Below are 23522 nucleotides of genomic sequence, written 5' to 3'. Positions count from 1 at the left end.
GTATCTAGAAGAACGAAAGCCTAGGCAGAGGCACTTCTAGCGAAGCAGTTGTCGTTTTTGCCATCCATGATTCCAGTAGAGGAATTTGCTGATAGAAACAACATGTGAATTAGATGGATTGGTGGTGGAGCTGTAACAGTAAGCTGTGTCTACCATAGGTTAGGCTTGTATTCCACGGGGATCCCCAGGCTTCCCTGTGGGTTGCAGGGCTGCCCAGAATTTTTCAGGCGCTGTGGCCATACTCTGTATGTCTCTCCGGAGCACCCTGGCAGAATAGGGTTGTTTCTGTAGTTGTGCCTGAGGCAGGAAAATGCTCCTGTAATCAGAAGTGGGGCTTTTACGGATTATTTCATGGCATCCATAAAGGCATATAGTGAAAATGAGACTTTTGTACTGTTTAATGTGGCTGACTCCAGCCACGTCTGAATTGATGTTTTCCTTCTGATAATGTGTCATGGCTTCCTAGGAATCCTAAATTATCTAAAGAATTTGTACCAAGTCATGCACTAAGTTAATTTTGAAGCTAGGTATCCTGATTCTTAGTTTCTTCTTCTGAAATTGATCTGATATCACTGCAGCAAAGCAAAGAGAAGCAGCTACCCAAGCACTCTCCTTTTCTGAGGTTCTGTTCATTGTCAGGTTTGCGAGCCATTAGCAGCACTAAAAGCCTGTAAAGGACTTTCTGTTCCAGCAGACTTGGTACACAGATGTTATATACAGATTTTTCTGTAATGAACATGAAAAAATTTTGAAGTGATATACACTAGCGTTTCATCTGTTCTTATTGGGTAGTTCAAATCCTGGGATGTGGCTGAAGCTTATTGCAAAATTCCCATGCATTCATGAGGACCAGGATCTGGCCCTGTGCATGCTTACTTTTTTTTCTTTCCTCAAAGCTGTAATTAACTGATCAAGTGACACAAGCTGTCTGTGGTGCTTGGAGGCTTACAGGGCACATGGAGCTTTTCAGGGCTTGCATTCCTTGTGTGTATTATGTTACATTCCATGTAACAGGCATTGCACATATGTAATGCATACAACATGCAGCTGCTTTCCAAAGAACCTCTTGTTCACAAGACTACTAATGGCAGAGTCAAATCATCATTTGTGCCGAGATCAGCCCCACTGGCTGCAATGAGAGGCTCCAGAAGCTCAGTTAATACTCAAAAATAGACCAAATGATACAAGTTTAGGAATGAGCCAGCAAGTTGGATTCACATAGAATCAGTTTTATTGCCAGGTAAGAAATTCATAATAATATAGTGAATACATATGTTTACAAATAAACATTCTTAAAAAACAAACAAACATTTTATTGTAGGAAGTATTATTGGTATCATAAACTCTGTAGTTAACAAGTATTAACACGGGTTTACTTACAGAACATACAGTTACTAAAATATTTCCACATAAAATATGCTCAAGTTACACGAAACCTGTGTAAATTAGAGTGCAGCTGTAATGTGTATCTAAAGCATATGGATTAACAGCAACATTCCATAAAGGGTCAAATTAAGTCAGCCAGTTGTGAAGGCAATAAAGATTAAAGGAATAAAAGTAAGATAGTGGAGAATCTGGGTTGTGTGCAAAGTATTTGTCCCGTGGGCTTTGTCCACTTCTGAAAGTCTTGAAACATATGATCATACAATTTAGCAGCACACTTATGGAGAGATGCCAGTGCTCTCAGGATGCAAATCAATCTTGATATAGCTAAAAAAATGCTCTCTCCATTTAACCACATTTCAAATTCTTAGCCCTTGCATCCTTGACTAAGAAGAAGCATTGCCAGTCAGTTGAGTACAGTAAGAAATGCCACTTCCAATTCTTCTTACAACATAACAGTTCTCACTCCTCCCTGCATACTCTTCCAAAACTAATCTCCAGAAGAACCGACAGCTGGTGAGAATGCAACTGTAGTAAGATAGCTAGTTGGGATTTAGCCAAATGACTTGTTTTGGGGGAAGGGCAGGTATTTAAGTGAAAGACTGAGTGCATTGCCTGCCATCAGGCTGTTGCAGCACTGCTATCCCATCCCAACTTTGTTTATCTCTTTGTGGATGTGCTGAAGCCCTTACAGGCCCAGGACTGCAAGTCTGCTACCAGTGCCCAATTCAGGAGTGGTTTTACTCATACGAACAAGGCATCCTGCTCCTCAGAACCACAGTCAAGACCATGAGTCCAATTGTTTATTTAGTTTAAACCCAGATCTCTTTGAAGTTTGAGGCTAGTCCATTAGCCTCTTCCACCAAATAGTCCACCAAGAGGGAACGCCACTATAGAAAGCCAAACGATAGAGACAATATACCATATAACATTTAGTTGAGCTACAAAGAACTACCATGGCTAAAAGCAAATACAAAATGAGAGACTAGAGGGAAAAAGTTTAAATTGGGAAAATGGAGGGGCTAACTAAAGTCTTGACTGTGCAACCACTGCATGGAGATGTAGTCCAATTTCCTTTCGGGACAAACAGAGGAGGTTGAGCAGGGCAGAACCCTTGTCATCCTTAGCAAAACATGAGGAAATAGCTTAAAGGAACAGAGGGGTCACTCTGAGAAACAAGACTGTCATTGAACAATAGTAATACAGTAAAGGCACCACCCACGCTTAATTTCAGTCTGAAGCAGTTGAAGATAGGCAAAACATTTACGTGAAGAAAAAGTCCTGACAGTCTGCAAAGTGAGAATTGTTACCATCTGCCTGAAAACAGGAGGACTGAGAGGGAATATTCTGATGCCCTTATTCCCCCAGCAGCTTTCTGTGTCATATGATATGTCTCTTCTTATTTTGGAGGTTCCCAAAAATTTCAAATCAAACGAAGTAAACTGAAATAAAATCTTCTGCTGTTTGTTATCATCCTGCAGAATTGTCTACCAGCCAGAAAGGTCCCATATGCTCTTAATCATAACAGTCTTCATAAATTCCATGTAAAAGAGTCTTTGTCCCTTATTGTATATATATATTTTTTGCGCTTTCTATAGGATGGTGTGAAAGTACAATAGTAGATGTTAGGGGTTGTACCAAGATGTTGCTCTTGGCTTTTCACAGGTCTAGTGATTATTAATAGGTTTTATACAAAATTCCTCTCTGAAATAATATATTACAGTATATTTTTCTCTCTTTCTTCCTCTGTCTCAAGGCAGGAACATAGTGTAAATGTTTAAGCAGACATAAAGTTTCTCTAGATTGTGCTACTTCTCATCATGGATTTTAGTTTCAAGTAAAAAAATTTAGTCGCAAGGGTTTGTGTTCCATTGTGAAATACAAATGGAGTTTATAATTCAACCTTCAGTGTGTATTGCTGAATGGTATTAACCCACTCTTCGGCCTACAGTTGGCTGGATACCAAAAGTGTCCAGGTGGAAGTTCCTTCCTTCCTTCTGTTTCCTTTTATTTTTAATTTTATATTTTTTAATTTATTTTTTGCCTTTCAGTTGAGTGTTTGTGTTGTGTGTGTATTTGTGTGTGGTTTTTAAAGGATTTCATTAAAAAAAAAAAAAAGGAAAACAAACTCAAACAGTTACTTCTGTCTTGCTGTTAGTTATGAAGTATGGCTGTGGGCCCAAATAATGCTGGCTCCGGGTTGTCAGTGGGTCGCTTAACGTTGGGTCTGCCATACCATGCTTTCCCTTGTTTGTGTATGCTTGCCGTCTAAGAGACTGGTCATTGGGATCCCAGGTCTTGTAGTGGGAATTGTAACCGAACGGGTGTGTGTGGATCTTTGCGATTTTGGATTTCTGCCCATTCTGTTTGGTTAGGCCACTGTCGATCGTGTAAGCTCTGTCTTCATCTAGGCGCACTGGATGGAGTGGCAGGCTCCCCTTGGCAGCCAGTTCTGCAAGATGTCGGCGTTTGGTATAGAAGTCATCGTTGACTTTGTCGGCTATTTGGATTTTAAAGGGGGAGGGGACAAAAAAATCAGTTGGACACAAGAAAAATATTACACAGTCTACAGTAGGTCATGCACAGTTACATCTGTGGACCAGATACAGTTACAGGTACATCATTAGGAGAAATCCATGCCACCTCCCACCCCTTATTTTCTCTCTGTAGTATATTTTTGGATTCTATTATGCTAGGCTTTTCATATATGCAGATTAAAACCTGTTGTCCTTTAACAAGAGACTGTCCCTGGCCCAAATCTCTCAGGCTGTGCTGATATTTACATTATGGGGACAGGTCCTATGAATCTTATCGCTGCTCATCTCACATAGCATAAGAAGTTTAGGAAGTGTTCAGAAGTATGCAAACTTTCCTGGAAATATAGGGGCATCTTGAGATGCCCTGTTGTATGAGAGCACATCCTTTCAAATGCAAAGTGTTATGTGGGTGTTTAACCGAGCCAGTTGTAAGGTCCAATGGTGTATGAGGTGGACACGTTCCTGTTGAATAATGCCTTAGGGCAAAATGAAGAACGGGATCTGTTCTTCTAAATGGTTGGAAATTCACTAATGCTTTATGAGGCTGAAAATACTTCGGGTTGCTGAAGGTTAGGTACTTACCCTGTGATTTTACAGACAATGAAAATCCTAAATTCCAGGTTCTGACATCATTTTCTGGGGCCAGTACCACTAAGAAATACAGCAATAGCCCTGCCAACAAATACTGCATTGTAGTTCTCTAATTAGGATTTTGCCCTCTGTGATTTCCTGGACAAGTGTCTTCCAGTGCATGCTTTTGCTCGTTTGATTGTTGTTTTTGCTGGCATTTATTTGGCCTTGCTTAAAAGTATGAACCATGCTCAGGAAGCTAAAGGCATTCTGCAGCAGTCCAGCAACTCATTTAAATTTTGAGACTGAGTATCAGGGGCTTAAGGGGAGCTTAACTGAATTTCATTTTCTAAGATCTTGCCTTTTACATAAAGAGGGTTTATTTACCCCCTTCAAAAATGTAGATTTTGATTTAAGATAGTGCAAAATATGTAGATGAACTAACACCGTAGTGTGTTAATCAGTAGTGGTGTGCTTTGAATATATGATTGTATCGGCCTGGATTTGACTTTTGCTGTGCCCTAACTAGATCCATCCATTTTACTCGAAGCTATGCCATGTAAGGCTTCTCTGCAGAAGTCTTGTACATGTACAGCTCAGCTCCTCTCGCCTTCATGATGAGTAGGTTTTTAATTCCCTGCGCTGTTTTTGTTTATTTTGCCTTTTTTACTCTTTCCCCAGTATTGCTAGGAGGCTTTTGTTGCACTCTGAATTTTCTCCTTCTCTCTAGTTCTGAACTGGACCTTTATGCAAGGTGGTGAAATTCCCGTGAACACCACATTAATCTTCAAGATCAAGCTTCAGTTCTGCATCTCCCTTATCCTGGCCTCTCAACAGGGAGGAATATTACCAAAAGCAGTTGCTGTTTATCATCTCATGACATTTTTTTGTATAATGACTGTGAGACTGGACTTTGCTCTTAAATCCTTAATTTTGTCATTACCAAGGTGTTTCCTCTTTGGTGAACTGGAATTGTTCTTGTCTGTGCTGTAAAATTAGGCTTTGCATCCATCTCCATCTGTCTCTTTTTTTAATTGATGAGTGAATGCTTTTCTATAGCATACAGGTGTCTTCTGTTTTAAACAAATCACAGGATGTGGATAATGGCTTATACTAATTTCAGTAGAGGATGTGCAGTTGCAGTCGCTGATAGACCTGTAATGTGTTACAAAGATAAACCTACTAAGTTCTGCTTTGATTTTGGGGTGAGTTGTTTCATTTAGAGATCTGTAATCTGAATAATTAAGAAGTTGTACCTGTTTCTGCTTGGAAGAGCTTTTTCCAGTTCTAAATGTGGCTTGTCCTTTTAATTTGTTAATATTCACTGAATGCCACAAAACGCTATTATATACAAGTTGAATAAAAACATGAGGGAAATTCAGTCTGTATTGCTAATTTCTCATGAATCTGTTATCAATAATTGAGAAAAACAGTTGCAGGAAAGGCATTGTGAATATCCACACAAGTATTTATTTGTATAAATTTTTACATCAAAGGCACTGCAAGTCAGCTGGTTAGGGAAGCGAGCTTCTATATCTTATGACTTAGACCTTGTCTATATATGAAAAGTCACTAGCTTATGTAATTTAAATTCAGCATAGTTCATTATGTCCAGCTCCTAATATAGATACATTTGTCTGCCTATTTCACATTTAAATTAGTTTAATTTGCATAGAAGAAGTTAAAAACTAAGCTAATCTCATGTAAGGGTAAAATTCTAAGTTTGTACATTTAATTTGATCTTAGTTAAGCTGCAGCAATTTATTTTACATAACCAAGATCCTTAATGATCAGTTACAAGGTAAATAATGACTTCTATTTAGAAAAATAACAGTGGTGATGCAGTTGTGTAAATAATGACCAAAAATCGCAGACATTTTCATTGCTTAATTTTTCGTGCCATTTTTCTCTTCAGTATGGCTAAGTGAAAAAGGCCACAACAAGCTCAAGCTACTTCCTTAGTTTCTTTTTATTTTTTCTTGCTCACACCTTTTCCCACTGCCAGCAATGGTCCTGGATCTCTGAATTTTGTCAGATATTACGTGTGTTACTCAGATCTCCAGACGCATCAAGTTTGATGTCCTCACAGAAGAGTAAATTGTATTACTGTTGCATATAAACATACCTCCACTGTAACAACTAAGGAAGGAAGAAATCAGCCTCACAAGGACTGTGCCTATGACACATCTGTGAGATTGATTTTGCTCTTGTTTATGCCATGTTATATGTAAAATTTTCAACTCTTTATTTGTTTCTTATGGAAGATCATACAGTAAGTGAAATGATTAATTTGTTATATGTAAATATGGTTACATTAAAGTCGCTTTAATTAATTTAGTCCATAGTCCCTTTCGAGGGACTTCTCAACTGTTGTCTGGAAAATGGGCTTGAAGAGAACAAACTAGGCTTTGATCTGTAAATCCTTGTCAGCAAAGTCAAGCAGAAAGCTGGCAAACATATGACGCATGGCTGACTGCGTGCGTTTTGTGTGGCAGTGACAGTGTGGGAGAGCTGCTGTTTGTATTTGTCCTGATCAAATAATGGTTTGCAGGGTTTTGCCTGAGAATTTCTTGTGTATGCCTAGGAGCTAAATGCTAACAGGTAAAGCCAGTCTCTTTATCTAATATTTTAATCTCTCTAAAACAGTCTTCTTTCACCATGCACGTGCAGGCTTACACATAGGGACATGTACAAGAATTGGGTAGGGGAAAATACCATTGTAGCAAATATGTAGCAAAAAAAGCATTGATAAAACCAAATTTTTCGGTTGTTCAAAAGGGCTTATGGCAAGTCTTGAAGCAGTCCTCATTCCTGCCTACTGACTGGATTATAGTTTTTAATACCACTGCTCTATGCCCCAGTGTGAGTGACAGTGTGATGCCAGTATAGTGCAGAAACAGTTTTTTTTACTTCTGATTTTCAAAGCAGAAAAGATTCGAAGACTAATATTGAGCATGGTTTTTTACCAAATATTTTATCAAGAAAAGCATATTTGTAGTATCCTGATGCCAACTACTTTGAAAATCAACTGTGAATCTCAGGAAGTTCATTTTTCTTCTTAACCAGCCCCTATAAATATTTTGTGGACTTAAAACATGCAAAGAGAAGTTTTGGAGTTACAGGGTGGATTTATTATGTGACCTTGGGTACATGACTCAGCTTTTCTCTGCCTTGGTTTCACCAGCTGTAAAATGAGCTGTTAATACATTGGAGGAGGTAGTTAAGTGTTAAGAAGATTAATTGCTATTTGTAGAGTATACTGAGTTTTCAGATGAAAGGTTCTATAGAAGTCCCTTTTGCATTGGCTTCTGTATATAAATCAGTAAAATAGGATTTAAAGATATCACTGTCATGTTTGCAAAAGGAGTAAAGAATTAGAATTGCAGAATTGCCAAATGAGCAATAGTAAAAGAAGGGCTTTAATTCTGAGTGTTGTTCTTTGTGTTCCCTCCCTCCAGTCTTAGTAGCTAATTATACAAATATTCTCAGTTTCAATATTTTTGTAAGGTTTTTACTCCTTTAAGGTAATGCACCCACAAATCTAGTTACTGTTGTAGCTGTTCATCTGGAAAAAATGTTGAAATATGAATTTTTTCCAACCTAAAGCATGTGCCTGGGAGGGGGGAGAACTTGGGCTTTTATTCCTGCTGTGCGTGAAATGAATAACTGAAAAAATACAGAAACAGTGAAGGATCAAAAGCAGGACTCCTTCCTCCCAGCTGAGTGCCTTAACTATTAAGCTAAAGAGATGCTTTCTCTTCCTCTGTCTTCCTAGACTAATAAATCTTGAATTTTCTTCTGCTCCACAGCACAAGTTCATCAGGATGTGAATCTGGGTGGGGACCATCCTAGCAAAAGCTGGGATGCACCTTGCTCAGTAGGGAATGTAGATTTAAATCCCACTCAGCTGGAGCCATGTACAACCATGAGCCTATCATCTAAAAGGTGGATCACTCCACTCCTCACTCTTATCCGAATCCAACAATGCCTTAAAGTGACCACAACTGTCTGTTTTATTTTGATCTTGACTTTGCCAGTACAGATGTCACATGTCTCAGATTGGGACCCTTGCCTTATTCCTTGAACTTTGATTTTGAAAGGAAATGGCTACTAAGCTGCTTGGCATAGCAAGATCATGGGAATGCCTAGGAAAATTTCAGTGAGTTTAAGCCCATTTAGATGAGGTGGCCAGATAGGAATGGGCTTTTGATAGTATGTTTTGATTCAAGTTTCACCATTCTGCCTAAATCTGTCACTAACAGAGACAAGCTTTGTTCTTTTGCTGGTTCATAATTGGCCCTGACCAGACTTGGAAGTTTCGCATATTTCTTCAAAATCCACAGTTATATAACAAAAGCATGTAAACCAGTGAGTTGCTTATAAACTAAATACCATGGATTAAAACATGTTTTCTTGAAAATCAGTGGCAAAAATCCTTGTGGCTGTAATAGGGCCAGGATTTCTCAGTGCGCTTATTTGAGTGTATGTTATCTGTGCTGAGGTGTGGCCCTAAAGCTATGTAATATTGTTCTGCTCCCTAAGTTAAGTAGTCTTCAAGGTGGCTGTGTAACCACTTTTGGCATAAAGAGTCATGTGAACATGCATCAGTATTGTGTAATGCTTTCTTTTTCTTGTAAAATATTGCAGTTACAAGCATTTCTGTGTAGAAAGTACAGCTAAATAAGGTGGTCTTGGGTAATTCTGAAGCAGTATTTTTTCAGTCTTTTCCTCATTGACAATCCTCTTATCTTTGTGGGTCCATAAAATGGCTCTGAATTCTTGCACGACTTCTTACAGTTGTGGGAGGAGTGTAGAATCCTGAAAGACAATTATGTCCTACAGCTTTTGTGCAAGTAAGCACCTAGGAGTGGGAAGAAACCTCTGAAGTAAGAGAGAAGAATCCACAAAGGAGCGAGGCCTTATAAAAGCTCTGAAGACATTAAAAAAAAAAAACAAAAACAACAACAAAACAAACAAACAAAAAACCCAAACAAACAAGCTTCAGTGAGAGCTTGCAGTCACAGTCAGAAATATATAGGGAACTCTCTTTCTCAGTAGATGTTTCACAGAATTGTTTGTTATCTGAACTTATTTTAGGAACTACTTTGTGAAACACAGAGCTGTATTCTAGCCACAAAGAGTCTGTATTTCAAATTTAGGGCTAGAAATAGAGAAAGCAAGTCAATGGAAAGTGCTGGGGGACAGGGTAGCAATGAAATGACTACAGTGACACACCAGATAACAGCTAAAATACACTAACTGCTTATTTGTAGATGTTTTCTGTGTAACAGTAAAGCTATCCCTATGTAATATTTAACAGTTTATAACAAGATTTTCCTTCTCCAGCCATAACTTTGCTGAGATGTTAGTGTAGTTACCTGAAGCTATGAGAACCTTACATTTCTCTCTCTAAGTAATCAAAGTGAAAACTCAAGGAAAGACAAAAGGGTAATGAATCCTGGCTCAAAGACAACACGAGAATTTTGCCCAGGGAAATACTAGGATGCTGCCTTTGGTCATGCTTTTGTAGATCCTGTCTGAAAGTGTGATTGTTTATTCATTTGCTTTTCTAAGCTGGCATCTAAGGCCATATGTTCAAAAGCTTCCAAGATATAAGCCAACTCTATGTGAGAGTTTTTGCAGGAGTTCATCTGAAAATCAAAGGAATATCATTTCTACACTAGCACAAGTTTTTTCTTGGGTGAGAGGAAGAAACTAACATGGACTGAGTTTAGATTAGCTGTCCTCAAGTATGAATTGGATCCAATAAATTAACTGAAAAGTGTGTTCCATCTAGTAAAACAAATAACTAATGACCTGTCTTGTGAATGAAGGGGTTCACCAGGCATCATGGAGCATAGAAGAATTTGCTTTGCATAACATGAAGTCTATTGGAAAACAGAATACAGCTAGAGGTTGCAGGTAGATATGCATATGCTTCTGTTCATTTAATGCCAGCAGTGGGTAGAATGATATGACAGACCTGTATGTGGGTAAGAGGAAGGAATGTAGCTACTTCATGGTTGGTCACTAGCTGTTCTCACCTCATGGGCACTGGTGTGGCTGTGGATAACGTGGGGCAATTTTAAACCATACTAAATTCTAAGAAAGGGTGAAGGCCATTTAAAATTATTTTTGCATCCCTCCTTCTCCATTCTTGTATTGAGCTCTGAGAATGCAGAATTCAGCCTGTGGGCTGCAATAAATTGATTTCTGTCCTAAATATTTGCCTTTCCTCCCCCAAAAGTTCTAACACCAGTTTGCTTTTATTTAAGACATTCCGAAAAGGAAGATAATATTTATGTCTGTGGATTCTTTCTCATTATTTTTATTCCCTGTTACTGACAGAGGTAAAGAAAAATACATAATGCATAGAACCACCCACAAATTACTTTCATAATTTTGGTAGAACCTACTTTTTGTGGCTCTGTGTTATTCCTCTCCTGGCCCCCTTTACCACTTTATCTATTTACTAATTTCTTACGGTGATCTGGAGAGACACCAAGCATGAAAAGACATATCATATCAACTTTTACTTCTGCAGACATTGTTTGAAAGGAGCTTGTCCACCTCCAGATACAAGACTGCAATTTTTTTCTCAGTGAAATAAAATTCTACTTTCATGATATGAGACATGATGAAATATAAATATGTAAGCCCAAACATTTCTTCCCTTCTATTGATTACTTTCATGACAGTTTCTGAAAGGCTGAAGAGGCCAGCATATTTCTGGGTTTTGAAACACATTAGGAATGGTTTAGAATTGGAATGTAATTAGACTTGGTAAGTAGAGCTTCTAGTCTCAGCAATGTTCTCTTCATCCACTACAGGCAGTGAAGGCTGCTGCTTGGCTGGGAATGCTGAGACAGGGTTTGATTAACTCCTCAGGCACCACACATCATGTGTGGTACCTCGTGTACAGGGTTGCAGTGCCCTGGAACATAAGAGTAGCCATATGTCTGTGAGCAGAAGCACCTCTTTTCTGACAACGTGCCAAAAAAGCACAGCACTGCAAAGTCTATTTTTTCTTCTTCTTTTAATTTTTACAAACATTTGTTTACTGTGTAAATTTAGGCAAGTTTCTCTTTGGACATGTAAAACAGCTTTTCCAGTTGGGCTTTGTATACTTGACTGCATTGATTTACATAGTATTAAACTGCAGGATTTATGATTCAATTTTGCAAAGTGCTGCAGTGATATCATGATTTGGTTTTGGTCAAAATACTCCAGACACACACACATTGTACTGAATGTAGAGACGAACGACGTGCAGAATACTTGTATCTAACCAGTGTAAGAAAAAAAGAGCTTTTCTGATTTACCAGAATCAATAGGTTCTGTCAACCTGGAAACAAATGGTGGCTACATCATGTTATTGTAAATGTTTTCAGAAGACCTGAAATGTGTTGCATGCAGATAGACAAAGATCACACTACTTTGTTATATCCTCAAGTGATTTAACATTTTAAATTTAAGCATCAAGATGTTAAATTGCTCGTTCAGTATCGTGCAATGAATGATAATTTTGAGAAGGAAATAAGATTGCCAGTTCTATTCTTGAACCAATGGATGAAATAGTAAAAGAAGTCTGAGAGAATTCAGATCTCTGACTTTTCTTTGAAAATGCAGCCAGTGGCTGTCCTGTAAGTGTAAATCTGGGTTTTTTTGGTGTTTTTTGGTGTGTTTTTTTTTTTTTCCTAAAGGCCTCGAAGCTCATGTCCTTTCATGGCATCTACAATGGCAAATAAATATGAAAAGTTCTACTGTGAAATATTTATTTTGTTTTATCTCATTTAGGTATATTTATCAGTTTGAATTTTACTGGAAACCTCATATATAGCAAGAAAACTTGCCTTTTGAAATAGAAACTATCTAAGGAGTCATGCTGTCATGCTTAACTTCTGAATAAAGCATGACTGCAGCATAAACAGATTATAGGAAATGAAGGTTTGGCTTGCTTTCTAAAAATGCTGTCCGAAGCCAAAGAGGTTAACAGTTAGGAGATTTGCTTAAAAGGCTTCTTCCAGTTCTTCCTTCAGTAATCTTGCTTGCTTTTTTCACTAGGTAGTTTTTAATGCTTCTCAAGCAATTCAGTTAGGACAAATCTGATTGTGTCAAAAGTTTGCAGCAATGCTTTCATACATCAACAATAATATGAAATTGTTTGTAACCTTTTTGGTCAGTGAGGACCTTCAGTTTGTTTAAGGGCAGGGCTTCCTAACTATTCCAGGAGCACTACTTCATTGCACATTTGCAGAAAAAGTGTGCAGTCATGTGCAATAACAGGCCCTACTCCTGCAGTCAGAGTAATTCAGGCAGTCTGCACACAGCAACGTGTGTTGCTCCTGGGAGCGGACTGCAAACCAGGTGGACTGTCCTGGCAGGCTGCACACTGAGTAGTATGTGGGTCATGTTGGAAAAAATTTCACAGTGTTCTGCAATGTGATTCAGCGTCTAAAAACGAGTGTTTGTTTTTCCTTAAGGTGTCAATTTATCTTATTTAATGTTGACTGAAAAAACTGTTATACTCCTGACCACATTTATTTGTAATAACTGTTCTTAGCATGAACCTAATTTCATTTTCTTCACACATTGCTGTTGGCATTCTTCTGTGTCCTGAATTTCATTTTCAGCGTTAATACTTTTTATTGGATGTTGTTGTTTCTTTTAGTATGCTGCTGGTTATAACTCTTAAACATATGTCTGAATCAGCTACAAATCAGCTACAAATACTCCTAGTTGTGATGATGTAGAAAGCTGCATGAGGACACAGAAGACCCAGTTCAGGTCTCTGAATACATAATTAAGGTGTGGGTTTAGTGCTGAAATAAACCTGTGTTTTTCTGTCTTCCAACTGACGTCACACTAGATTTGCACCATAATTTCTGAATACAGGGTGAGGCCTAAAGGCTTTTTGAATTGTACTGGTTAAATGAAAAAAGTCCCAGTGATGTAATAACTATTTTTTGCAGGAGTTATTTTTATTTGATGTTTCTTAACTGCTGTAATTTTAAAGAATTTTTAGCAATCATTTCGGACTGAAGTAATTTTTTTTTTTCCAAAATTAGCTGTAGCATAAGTTGTTTCTATTAGAAAGTTACCTTTTTTTATTCTTTTTTACCAGAAGGAATCCTTTTCAAGAGAGAGTTATTAAGAAAGCGAAAAAAAATTCAGAAGTAATTCCATAGCTGTACTTGCACACATTCAGTTCTGTTTTTTTCATCTTCTTTCCTTCTCTTCTGTCTGCCTCCTATTAGACTGCGTGGCATTTGTATTATTAAAGTCTTGTGCATAATCGTCAGAGGTTTCCAAACCAGACATGTGTGTCAAACTGAAAAGAGTGTTCCCTGGCAATTGCCAAATTTGCACTGTAAGAAGAAAATCAGTTTCATATGGTTTTCATACAGATTGGGCAAAACCAAAGGCAAAGCAGAACTAATGCCTTGTCCTGGTTTCGTCTGGGATAGCATTAATTTTCTTCCTAGTAGCTGGTATGGTGCTGTGGTTTGGATTTAGGATGAGAAAAATGTTGATAGTACACTGATGTTTTAGTTGTTGCTAAGTAGCGCTTACACTAGTCAAGGACTTTCCAGCTTCCCATGCTCTGCCAGGTGCACAAGAAGCTGGGAGGGGGCACAGCCAGGACAGCTGACCCAGACTGGCCCAAGGGCTATTCCATACTGTATGACGTCATGCTCAGTAGATAAACTGGGGGGAGTTGGCCGGGGGCAGTGATCACTGCTTGGGGACAGGCTGGGCTTCGGTCAGTGGGCGGTGAGCAATTGCATTGTACATCACTTGTTTTGTATATTTTTTTATCATCGTTATTATTTTTTTTCTTCTTCTGCTGTCCTATTAAACTGTCTTTATCTCAACCTATGGGTTTTACTTTTTTTTCCGATTCTCCCCTCATCACACTGCAGGGGGAGGAGGGTGAGAAAGTGGGTGTGTGCTGCTTGGTTGCTGACTGGGGTTAAACCACGACAGTTCTGCTCTGAACAGAACCCTCTGAGTAGTCCTCACATAAAGCAAAAGCATTTGTGACTGACAGACAGTCAAGCAAAAATCAGTAATGAAGCTCACTTCAATGAATATTTAATGGCGCGCACACACACAAGACTTCTGCCATATCAGAGTGTTCAGCTTCCACCTCTACCTTTTTTTCCCAGGATTTGCAATCATAACTATCACTTGTGAAAATGAGAACCAACAGTGCTGAGCTGCACATTTTCCTCCCCCACTGTGGCAGGTCCCTTGCAAGGGAAGGTGAAATTTTCACAGGGGCACCTTCCATAGAGTAGAAAGCTTTGCAAACTTCCCAACTATAAAAATTACCTATTGTACTTAATATTATCATTAGGATGGGGCAGACTGATATTTTCGTGGTGATTTTTTTGATGCTGTAGTATCATAGCTACTACATATCAGATTTTTTTTTCAACTTCTCTTTTCCTCTTATCCTTCTTCAAATAAGCTGTCAGGGGAAGGACTTTTGAAGAAATTAACTGTGTGCATTACAAATCATGTTATTGCTCTTCCTCCCTCCATGCCTCAAGCCCTTTGTTATTATAGTATGAATGTGTAGGAGTAAAGCAATGATCTCTGTGGCTTTTATCTGTGTAATTTCTCTCTTAAACACACTTACTGTCTTTAGAACATCCTTTGCAGAACCAAAATAGCAGATAGATAACTGCTGCTATTTATATTATATTGTTAATAAGGGATTCATTCCTATCACTTGTCTTACTAGTCTTCATTGGTATTCATGAGTAATTCTGAAGAAAATCACACTACTGCTGTTGACATATATCCATGTGCAAAGCTGAAGAGTATTAAAGCTTCTCTGGTTTGAGTTTTTTCATTTGGTTAGAAGCAAAAAAAGTATTATTTGTTTACTTAAGTAAACTTGACTTGCAACAAAGTAATCCTCATAACTGCTTAAAATGACCAAGCCAAACCTGAATGCATGTTCACCTCACAGATATCATAAATGCAACAGACTTGAATGAAATAGTTTAAAGCTCTATTGTCCACATGGAGGCAGATTCTGATGTACTTGAAGAAATAATACTTTCATACAAAAAATAACCCCAATGTGAATCAGTAGAACTATGGAAAATAAAGTGTGAATATAGGAATTGAAGTCTGTTTCTCACTGAGTTTGCTTCCCAATCCCGAACCTCCTAAATTTATTCCTGAATTAAGCATATTGATTGTAGAGGAATTTCAGAATTGTACACTCTGTCTTCATTCCATTATTCTTGTTCTCTTTGGTCAGTTCCTGGGAAAATGTAAATCAAAGCCCTTCCTTAAAAAGCTAGTTTTCATTTTTACCTTTTGAGTTTTAAAAAGAAAAAATCCTGGATCAATCATTATAACCTGATTTATATTTTAATATTGTCAGCATGAAAGACTGCTCAATAAATAAAAGTGGTCCCCAAAAGTCCCTAGTTAGAGAAACTTTTAATTTAATTCAAGAAAATTCTCTTCAAGACTTTTTCCCCCAAATGCATCCGTAGTTGACACTTTGAAATTGTTTAGAAATTTACTTCCATGTGCTGAGTTTAGAACACTTTCTAAGCACTGCAGGTATTTAAAAACGGTGATGAACTCAAGACAGATTCTCAAAATCTCTGATAATTTTTTGAAAAACATTGGGGGGGGGGGATTTGAGTCACCAGTAAAGTTATAAGTTTTGATAATTTGGCACCTCTGAGAACCACTTGCAGGATATCAGATATTGAGCATCTGTATGAAACTCTTATTGCAAAAATATTGCCATAAATGAGTTGTACAGCCAATAGTCCAGGAGCAAAAAATGAGTGGAGTATGTTCAGAACAACCAGTGCAACTGATGTGTAGGCTCCATGGTTGGAACTGTAAAAGTCGCACTTCAGATTAAACCTAGATTTTAGCTGGGATCCCACAGCGTTGCTATTTATCTGCACGCATTCACAACTGTTTTCATATCTTTATGATCAACCACCACTCTTAAATAATCAATAAAAAAAATTGCATTGCAGAATGAGAAATACGTTTATATGTAGATATATGTTTATAGTGCAAAATAAAACAGTTACGAAGAAGGATGTTTAAGAAGGTTGCAAGTGAAAATGCTTAACATTGTTAATTTAGTGGTATAGCCTAAGCAAAAAGTTTCACTCACTCATGTCTTCACATCATTTAATGTGTAAAAAATCTTGTGCATAATTCATTAATGTGTCATAGAAATAGGTTTGAACAACCCATGCTTGATTTAGATTTACTAGTTTCCTTCCTGTGGCCATCACTGATCGTAACAGATGGAAATAAAGCTGGTTATCGTAAGCTTGTTACCTCCAAAGACTGCAGTCTTCAAAGACAAAAGACAAGCAAAAGACAGTAAAAAACAAAGACAGACTAGCATTCTCTAGTGGTAAGCTGAACTCACATTACTGTTATTTTAGATCTGCCTGTTGTGTGTTATAAAAAGGAAATTATTGTTTGTTTCATTTTGATTCATTATCACATAATAAGGAATTTAAAAATCAACTCGTTTCCAGAGAACCAACCTAATTTTTAGTGGAAGGGTTTGAGTTCACTATGATGTATAACTACAAATGGACTGTGGAGTGGCATTTATAATCCGAACTTTTATGACTTTATTGGTGACAGTTTCATTTTCACTGTTTTAAAATACATGTTGGTAATAAGAAAAAATGGATGTTTCTCCATTGTAGGGTATCCGCTGTAGGGAACACAGGTGGAAAGAATACCAATTTCAAGAACAAGAATTAAGGGTGCACAGATTTAAATTTGCTATTTTGGCATGAAAAATAGGTTAAGAATTTAGTAGATCCTTATAAACATTCTTCATCCATCATAAAACTAGGTAGTGGACCACATTCAGACAAAAAAAATTCACTAGGTGTGAATCCAACCCAGAAAACTAAAAATCCTGAGATAAACCTAAACTAAATGGACCGGATGGTCAGATTTCCTTTCTTTCACAAGTTCAATGTGTTGCTAAAGTCTTAAAAATGAGAACGTAGATGGAAATGTTTAAGAGCATCTTATTTTGGTGTTAAAACTGCTTCTTGTAAAAGGACTATTTGCAATTTCCTCCCAGCAGCCTAGACGTCGCTTCTGCTAAGACCAGTGTATCCCCAAAGAGTTACCTTTTCACAGCTTCGTTTATTTGCTAAAGGATGGCATGGGCAGTGGTTCCTTGGATGTCTGAGTACTTACAGCAGAATTCCCCAGCCTCAGAAAGAATATCATCCTGTAGATTTTATAATAAAATGTTGTTTCTTTAAAAGACTGTAAAAGAATGTCAGCAATGCAGCTGATCTTGCTCAAGATGCTGAGGCTTTGCACAAACAACATATTTATAATGAAAATATGGCTACCTCACTGGAAGAAGAAATGAGTGTGCTGGATGATAAAATGGGAAAATATTTTGATCAGGACTCCCCAAGCATTTTTTATTTACCTATGACAGAGTGCCTGTGGGTATCAGAAGCCAATTTGGTAAATAACAGAGAAAACAATTAAATGATTTAGTGGAAGCAAGAAAAGGGCTTGGAAATCTGCACACACTGGGAAGGATGTGAAGTTTGGGGGATCTCAGCAGAAGACACAGGTGGAACAAGTGACACTGGCACTTCATGTGCTTGGGAAATGGGAAGGCTGAGGGAACAGTGCTAGCAAGGGCATTGGTAAAGTGAGGCTTGCTACTGAGTGCTGCTTCGCTTTTCTCCTGTGCCTGAAGGAGAAGCAAAGATTAAAGCATGAAAGACTTCCTTAACAAATGAACACTCAAAAGCTTCAAATTCTCCAGCCACACTGGGCTAAGTAAATAATAATAATAATAATAAAAAGATACCAAGCTTTTATGTCATACTTCCTTGACACAGATCCGTAGTTCTAGTGTTGAATCGGGCAGATTGCCTAGTCTAGCATTATCCATGACACTGAACATACCTCTATATATATGGAATCATTAACTGAATCACCCTCTGCATATGACAAATGATGCCTTAATCTGTACTTCCCTGTCTGTTTTCATGGTGTTAAATCCAAGGCGATACTCCCATGTCCCTGATATTTTTAATCCATTTTTGTGCAACTGCTTATGGAAGTAGTAGCTGAAAATTTCTTTACTCTTTGAAATGAAAGCACAATTCCTTTTTAAGCTTTCCAAAGAAATATGAATATTTACCTGTTGGTGTAACAGTGTGGTTGGTATAGGAAAGTAAAGTAACACAAACATATTGTGTCCAATAATTCTGTAGTTTTACTTTTTCTAAAAGTTGACCGTATCAGCCCCTGCGAAAGCGTGGGCAGGCTTTTATCCCTGTTGTGTGTTTCCATTTTTCCAATTACAATACTTCTTTCCAGCCTTCCCTGTCTTTGTACAGAGGCACCTGAGGCAGAGCACAATGAACTATAGGGAACAGTACAGAATCTCATCTTCTGGTGAGACAGCTATCAGATTCTTAGGGGGCAGTTGTGAAGTCACGTCTGTTCTCATAAGATAGATCTTGTATCAGCATAGAGTTACAAACATTTCTATGGAAATTGAAGATCTGAAGCTTAAGAGAAGGCATCAGCAAATTTCATATCAGACAGGAGGATGGCTCAAAGATAACGCCTTAGAGTTAACCTTATGGGGATCTAACCCTTTGGATCCTTCTGTGTGTGTAGGTGTAAAGGACAAAAACTGGACAGTTTTCTCACATGCTTCACCTTTTTGAGGGAGACATTGCCTTGTGCATTGGCGCGCTTTCGGCCACAATATTTTCTACATAGTAACAGTGACCTAAACAGGAGATATTTATTCTTTGAGTGTCATATTTGCAGACTCTCACTTTGGAGTTTTGCAGCTGCAAGCACAGCTGGAGCACTGTCTAACGTTTCCATTGGGATCAAAGAACTGTGAAGCTTCAAGAAATGCTGGGAGCTGTAGACTCAGAGATGTGATGGTGAGTCTGCTGCCAATTATATCCTCCTTCTAGTTTCACTATATCCAATCAATTAGATCTGATTTCATCGCACAGGAGACTACAACTCCCAGCATCACCAAAGGCCTTCTGGGTCTGAGTTTCAAGGAGGAATTACGTCCATTGTGGTTTTTTTTTTTTTTGGCAAAAACTTTAACAGGCTGAGTTATCTCATCTTAAGTCATGCCCAGTCAGTTCCTCAAAGGTCTGGGTGTGAGAGAGGGGAAGAAGAAAGTTTATGAAAAAAATATAAAATCATGATAAACTGTAGAAATACTTGTATTCTCAGTTTTTACATGTACATCTGTGCACCTCTCCAGCAGCTAAGTGATCTTTCTCTCAGTCTTGCAGGGCTTTAGAAAGTTGGGTTTGAGGTATTTTTTAATTTTTGCAATAAGTTCTAAAGAAAGTTAGTCACATTGCACTCCCTGAAAATCAGGAAAGAAAATTAACTGTTACTGAGCCAGGCTTACAGAACAATGTTAGTGACTGAATAAATATAACTACTACCTCAGGATAGTGAGGCCAATTGGAGCTCTGGACTCCAACTCTTGCAGCTTAGCAGAGTGGAATTTGAAGTTGGATTGTTCATGCTTTCTGAATGAGTGTCCAAATGATGTGTATAAAAATTTGTGATGAGCTACCTTTGTGTGTTCTGGGACTTGAAATTCATGAAGGTGTTCACATACAAGATCTCAATCCACTTGTAGCTTTAGGCATGTCAGGATTGCTTAAATGAGCAATAACCGTTTAAGCATGGAGTAAAAACATGGTTGATGAACTGGAAATAAGAATAATTTATGCAGAAAAACCTCTTTCTGCACTTTTAATATAAATAATCAAATACTGCAAAAGCACTGAAGGAAACCAGAATCATGTAGTCTCAGGTGACCAAAAAATTGAAATATCTAAACACTGGGTGTTTTATTGCCACACAACATTCAGTGACCACTTTTGGTGAGACTGGTCTTAGAGCTTGTTAACCCTTTTCCCTCAGATACAGTCTCTGATATTCCTTGGTGGGACAAATTTGGCACTGTTGAAAAAAGATTCTCTGTCTCAAAAATGGAAAAATAATGGATGAACAGAGTGCACTTATCAACCAGTCATGCTAGAGATGCTAGGAGATGGATTGCTTATCTATTCTTTCAAGAAGTGCATGTTGCTCTGTCTCATTTCCAAGGGCTCCTCTACCTTCTGCTGATTATTCTCTGGTGGTGTATGTGTTAAGGTAGAAGGAGAGTAAAATTCTGGTGCAGTGAGGAAAACTGAGTAAATCTCAACTCACTATTACCTTGTTGCACTCCAAGCACTCATCTGAGAATATAAAATAGACACAGAATGTCCTTGCATTGTTCAGAGATGTAAGTGCCAGCAGACAGTAAGAGGAAAAGGTGAATTTGGTCAGTAGCTGCTGGTCAGTACTTAAGGAATTCTGGAGGCTGCAACAAATAAAGAAATTCCTAACAAGAAATGAGGAAAATATACTCTTCCATTGAGAGTGTAAGGGTTTGACTGTGCGGTTTGAACTGGTTCACATAAAAATATTTTGCTTTTTAAATAAGATACATTTACATTGGCCTTTTCAACTCTCTTCCCTGTTGTGCTGAATCAGACTCTGCAATGCACACGTTGCATTGCATACATGCATGAACAGTCCAACTTCAAATTGCACTCTGCTAAGCTATATGATTTGGAGTCTAGGATGTAGCTTTGAAATAGCTTCCTAGGGATCAACTTGGCCTCACTAGCAAGGTAATGGTCATTCTCATTCAGTAACACAATGCAAATGAATAACAATGGCACTGTTGTCTCTTGTTTTCACAAGCACTTGAGTCTTAGGTACTGAATTTAATGCAGGTCCCAAACAAGATCCAGAACAGAGATTACTGTGACTCGCTACTTTTCCATGAACTGAATTTTTACAGCAGCCAGTCACTGAGGGATGAGTAGCTCACTTCTAAAATTAGACAGCCAAATATTTAGGACATCTGTAGTTCAGAAGGAAGCAGCTGTGTGGAAATTAATTTAATACTGCCTCTGGTAAAGCATCACTTTTTCAGTTATCTAAACTTCTTACCACTTATGGCCACATTATGATGAGTGATGTTAATGTAGTATAGCTACAGTTGCTACAAAGCAATAGGAATGCTTCTTCCTCCACCCCCCATTAAAGAAGGGAATTAAGTACAGTGGACTACACCCAAACAATGGCATCATGCAGAGTAAGAGGCACTTAAATGAATATGGTTTGCCTCAAATGCATAGAGAAATATAGAACACATCCCTTATTAAATTTCTGTTGTGGCAAATGAATCCACCCTCAAGCCACTGTCAATGAATGCAAAGGGAAATGGACTACATGCACCCATTAACCTGCTATGGGGATCAGTGTGATCAGCGACTCAATGTTAGCATCTGAAAAATGCCATTGCTCTGTGACATGAATACCAGGTCAGGGTGAACTTGGTCTATGTCTATTTGTTCAAAAGATGTTGTCAGGTTAAATTAATATTGGTGGGCCTGATGTAGGCCGGTTGCTCTTTCCTCTCAGAGCTCTCATAAAGCCAATATGAACTCTGCAATGTGCAATCTGGCTAGCTTGATGTCAGCGTGGTCACAAACCCAGGCCTGGCTGGCATCATGGAAAAACTGCTTTGTGATCTTGGGATGTACTCAAGAGGTGCCTCTTGGGAGGAATCATGGCCTTGAGAGTCTGAAAGTGGTTAAAAACTGAGTGTATTTAACCATTGCTCCATATGTCCAGACAGAAGGTATGAATGCATAACAGTTTCAAAATCTCTATTGTTTTCTGCTGAACAGTTTGGATAACAATGCAGCACTTTTGTACTTTTCTTGTGAAAATCTACCTGAATCTAAAACTTGGCTAATGTGGTCTAAGATCAGTAGATCTACAGGGGAAAAAACAGAGAAGGGATAGGAAGGATAGGGGAAAAGTACAGGAAGATGGTACAATCCTCCTAGAAGAAACTGTCCCTGAAAGTTATGTATAATTTACTTTAAGATTCTGAGAGGCATCATACAACTTCTGGAGCTGAAGTGCACAATCTTTCAAGGTTGATTTAACTGTATAGTTATAACCTAGCTGCTTTAAAAACTTGTACTCAGACACCCAAAAAATATCTAAGTTCTAATTTAATAATTTTTTTTAAAAAGTACATTCAGTGGCTCTTGGGCAGATGAAAGAATTTTCTTTTGAGTGTTTCATCTCTCGTTTTATTATGCTTAAGTACCTTTTAGCTTTGGTGGTTGGCTTGACCTAAATTGACATCTGAAAAAGAAGCCTTATATCGATGCATAAATCTGTGATAATCACCACATCATTACACAGTATCACCTTTTGAAGAAGGAATTCTAAAGTTACTCTGCTCGTATCCAAAATTCAGCAGAAAGCTATTAACCCTTGCCTTTTATAAACAAATTAAAAAATGCCACTTGAGAGAGACAAAAATAGTAAGCTAAAACAGAGATAAGCTATTTGAGATGGGACTTGGATGTACATTTTGTTAGAGGTCTGCTATCCTGACGTTTGGATAAAGGAATTTCAGTTTGTGACGAAAAATTTTTCTAGCATGATGAATACTAGATTCTTAAGTCAGAATGTTCTCAGCTGTTCTGCTGTTTTTCTGAGCCAAATAACTCTGTCTGGAAATAGGCAGTGTGATACTGCTCTAAATTCATGGGGAAATGATGTTAACATCCATATGTGTAAGCTGAGCAAGGGTTAGTGAGAAGCTGTTTATGAATAGACCCCCCCAGTTCTTAATTTATTATTGTCTAGAAGGGGCCTGAAACGTAAGGCGATAAAGGTTTTCTGTCTTCATGTGGTGTGCAGCAGGTATTTATAGCCCCTGAAAAGTATTATCAACTTATGCTTCCAATAAGAAAATTATGTTGAAATCCATTGTCCTTTTCCCTCTCCACAACTGTTTCTTTGTGGATGTTCCCCCATTCGGTTAAAATAATAGTGTATGACATTAATCGGTCACAGAAAATAGCCACCACTGGAATCTTTATTAGGAGCTTTATG

At 38.0% G+C, this 23522-nt stretch overlaps 1 protein-coding gene across 3 annotated transcripts in view; it reads right to left on the bottom strand.

Moving 5' to 3' along the window:
- Positions 1–1241: 1241 nt before the first annotated feature.
- Positions 1242–23522, bottom strand: part of SHISA9 (shisa family member 9) — a 196379-nt gene continuing 174098 nt past the window's right edge. For all 3 annotated transcript variants that reach the window (XM_087732300.1, XM_087732302.1, XM_087732301.1), the window contains exon 5: positions 1242–3883. In XM_087732300.1, coding sequence (XP_087588426.1) covers positions 3513–3883 — 371 coding nt within the window. In that variant the 3' untranslated portion in view covers positions 1242–3512. The remainder of the gene's footprint in view (positions 3884–23522) is intronic.

This window comes from Nipponia nippon, unplaced genomic scaffold, assembly GCF_047370975.1.
Source record: "Nipponia nippon isolate SJK-2023a ecotype South Korea unplaced genomic scaffold, ASM4737097v1 scaffold_5, whole genome shotgun sequence".
Classification (NCBI taxonomy): Eukaryota; Metazoa; Chordata; class Aves; order Pelecaniformes; family Threskiornithidae; genus Nipponia; species Nipponia nippon.
This window is presented reverse-complemented; position numbering and strand designations above follow the sequence as displayed.